Source organism: Nicotiana tomentosiformis, chromosome 9 (genome assembly GCF_000390325.3).
Source record: "Nicotiana tomentosiformis chromosome 9, ASM39032v3, whole genome shotgun sequence".
In the NCBI taxonomy this organism is placed as follows: domain Eukaryota; kingdom Viridiplantae; phylum Streptophyta; class Magnoliopsida; order Solanales; family Solanaceae; genus Nicotiana; species Nicotiana tomentosiformis.
The window spans coordinates 38282721-38286596 of NC_090820.1; the positions used below are offsets into that span (position 1 = coordinate 38282721).

General features: G+C 44.3%; 1 protein-coding gene across 1 annotated transcript; it reads left to right on the top strand.

Annotated features, from left to right (window-relative positions):
* The first annotated feature begins 1301 nt into the window (after positions 1-1301).
* Positions 1302-1985, top strand: LOC138898618 (uncharacterized). Its single transcript, XM_070184697.1, has one exon. It carries the CDS (start codon positions 1302-1304, stop codon positions 1983-1985), a length of 684 nt encoding a protein of 227 aa, XP_070040798.1.
* Positions 1986-3876: the final 1891 nt, after the last annotated feature.

The window sequence follows — 3876 nt, forward strand, 5'->3', positions numbered from 1 at the left end:
GGTTAAAACTGACAAACTCTCAATTAATGGCCCTACCTATCGATAACGAAGCTGGCCTTCAAGATGAGAACAACAACCTGATGACTGGGGATGAAAGGCCACTCGTCGATCCTGTTGGAATTCGGGCCGTAGATCTTATTGACGTTAATTCACATGTGGCCATTGAGGCGAACCAATGTTCCAACCCCGAAAACAACATTCATGGTGGAACTCTCGGAATACCCAAAATGTTGGAGAAGACGGGATCAGCTTACGTATGATTTTCGAAATGTTGCAAGCTCAATAGATAGCGATAAATCAGTTACAGAGCCAAACCCAGGCACCGAGCAGGGCCGAGCCCGGTCCACCTCGAGAAGTCACCCACAAAACGGGGCCAGATGTAGTAAGATCAAATGAACAAGAATCGGGGACTAATCCCGAAATTATTAGGATGCTCGAGGAACTGACAAAATGAATTGAGTCAGGAGAAAAGAGGATTGAAGCAAATGACAAAAAAATAGAAACTTATAACTCCAGGGTTGATCAGATCCCGGGGGCACCACCAATATTGAAGGGCTTGGATTCCAAAAAATTCGTACAAAAGCCCTTCCCCCCAAGCGCAGCTCCCAAATCGATCCCCAAGAAGTTCCGCATGCCCGAGATTCCTAAATATAACGGAATGACCGACCCCAACGAACATGTCACCTCTTACACATATGCCATTAAAGGGAACGATATAGAAGACGACGAGATCGAATCTGTATTATTAAATAAGTTCGGGGAAACCCTATCAAAGGGAGCAATGATATGGCATCATAATTTACCACTGACTCTATCGATTATTTTGCTATGCTTGCAGATTCTTTCGTAAAAGCACATGGCGGAGCCATAAAGGTCGAGACCAGAAAGTCAGACCTTTTCAAGGTAAGGCAAAAGGATAACGATATGCTAAGAGAGTTTGTATCTCATTTACAAATTGAACGAATGGATCTACCACCGGTCACGGACGATTGGGCCGTTCAAACTTTCACCCAAGGACTGAACGAACGAAGCTCGATGGCTTCACGATAGTTGAAGCAGAATTTGATCAAGTACCCGGCTATCACCTGGGCCAATGTACACAATCAATATTAATCGAAGTTTAGAGTCGAAGATGACCAGTTGGGTTCTAGGTCCGTTATTAAAAGGGACATTGACCGAGAACCAAGGTCGAACATGGACCAATATCGGCCGTATAACGAAGATCGTAGGGGTAGCAAACAGGGACGCAACCCCGTACGAGGCGAAAGGAGAAGTGATCGAGTCCAAGGGTCTCGAGGCTGATGAACAAAAATGGGTTTGACAGGCATACCAGACCTAAGGAAGCACCACGGTTATCAGAATATAACTTCAACATTGATGCATCTGTCATCGTGTCGACTATCAGACGCATCAAAGATACTAAATGGCCTCTATCTCTACAGTTAGATCTAGCCCAGAGAAATCCTAATCAAATGTGCAAGTACCATGGCATCCATAGCCAGAGAACGGAAGATTGCAGGCACTTGAGAGAGAAGGTAGCCCCGTTATTCAATGAAGGGAACCTTCGAGAGTTTTTAAGTGACCGGGCCAAAAACCATTTCAAAAATAGAGATTTCAATAGACAAAACGAACAAGAAGAGCCACAACACATCATCCATATGATCATCGGAGGAATCGATGTCCCCCAGGGGCCGATGCTTAAACGTACTAAGATGTCGATTATAAGAGAGAAGTGGTATCGGACTCAGGATTACATACCTAAAGGAACCTTGTCCTTTAGTGACGAAGACGCGAAAGGAATCATACAACCCCGTAACGATGCACTGGTAATATCTATACTTATGAATAAAACTCAAGTTAAGCGTATGTTAATTGATCCAGGTAGTTCGGCCAACATCATTCGATCAAGGGTCGTAGCAACTCGGTCTACAGGACCAGGTCATGCCCGCAACCCTGGTACTAAACAGATTGAAAATGGAGTCTGAAACTACTAAGGGCGAGATAATTTTGCCAGTAAACGTGGCCAAGACCATCCAAGAAATGAAGTTCCACGTGATCGAGGGCGATATGAGATATAACGCCATGTTCGGGAGGTCGTGGATCCACGACATGAGAGCAGTACCCTCGACCCTTCACCAGGTTCTAAAATTCCCAACACCAGAGGGAATCAAAATGGTCTACGGGGAGCAACCGGCCGTAAAGGAAATATTTGTCGTCGACGAAGTGATTCCGATATCATCACTATCATCGACAAAAGGGATCAAATTCGAAGGAGAAACTGGATACCAAATAGCAATCACAAACGTCAGCCTCGACCCAACTAGAAAATCAGAAGACTGACGAAGACGATGATTATGGGATCCCTCGATCCTTTATGGTCCCCTTCCGACGCTACCAAATCAATGGTCGAAGAACTGGAGAAAATCACACTAATCGAACATCTGCCCGAGTGAAAGGTATAACTGGGCATAGGGTTAAATCTCAAGCTCAAGAAAAAGCTTATTCAATTTCTTATAGCTAACATGAACTGTTTTGCTTGGTACCATCTTGACATGACAGGGATCCCACCGGCAATAACCACTCATAGACTAAGCTGGGATCCGAAATTCCATCCGGTAAAGCAAAAAAGAAGGCCCAAGTCCGAGATCAAACGTGCCTTCACAAAGGACGAGGTAACCAAATTTCTTAAGATAAGGATCCATTCGAGAAGTAAAATATCCCGAATGGCTAGCAAACATGGTGGTAGTCCCTAAGAAGGGAAACTAACTTAGAATATGTATAGATTATAAAGACCTGAATAAAGCATGCCCTAAGGATTATTTTCCTTTGCCTAATATCGATCGTATGATCGATGCCACGGCCGGCCAGGAGACTTTCAGTTTTCTAGATGCTTACTCCGGGTACAACCAGATACAAATGAACCTGGAGGACCAAGAAAAGACCTCGTTTATCACTAAGTACGGTACCTATTGTTATAACGCAATGCCATTCGGTCTAAAAAATACTGGTGCAACTTATCAACGCCTAGTAAACTGAATGTTTGAAAAACAAATTGGAAAATCTATATTGATGACATGTTAGTTAAGTCCCTGCGAGCAGAGGACCATTTGAAGCATTTGTAGGAAACTTTCGATATACTGAGGGAGTACAATATGAAGATCAACCCCGAAAAATGTGTATTCGGGGTTGGCTCGGGCAAGTTTCTTGGTTTCATGGTGTCCTATCGGGGAATCGAGATCAACCCCGATAAAATCAAAGCTATCGAGGATATCACGGTAGTAGATAATATAAAGGCCGTACAGAGGCTAACGGGATGGATAGCCACCCTAGGACGATTCATTTCGAGATCCTCATATAGGAGCCACCGATTTTTCTCACTACTTAAGAAGAAGAAGAACTTTGCATGGGCTCCGGAATGCCAGCAGGCTTTAGAGGATCAGCCCACCGCTGCTTCATACCCCGAAAGTGGACGAACATCTTTACCTGTACTTAGCTGTCTCGAAGATAGCGGTAAGTGGAGTCCTGGTTTGAGAAGAACAAGGTACGTAATTCCCTATTTATTATGTCAGTCGGACCTTAGGCGAGGCCGAAACTAGATATCCACACTTAGAAAAATTAGCACTTGCTTTAATAAGCGCCTTTATGAAACTAAAATCATATTTCCAGTGTCATCCGATATGTGTTGTAGCAACTTATCCTCTTCGAAATATTTTGCACAAACCCGAGCTTTCGGGTCGATTGGCCAAATGGGCCATAGAAATCAGTGGGTACGATATTGAGTATCGACCCCGAACCGCCATCAAATCTCAAATCTTGGCGGACTTCGGGTACCTCTTCGGGAGTCTGGACCCTCTTTACGGACGGTGCCTCAAACGC

What these genes read in the sequence shown, in the direction of transcription:
- LOC138898618 (XM_070184697.1), top strand. Translation starts at nt 1,302, where the DNA reads ATGAACAAAAATGGGTTTGACAGGCATACCAGACCTAAGGAAGCACCA.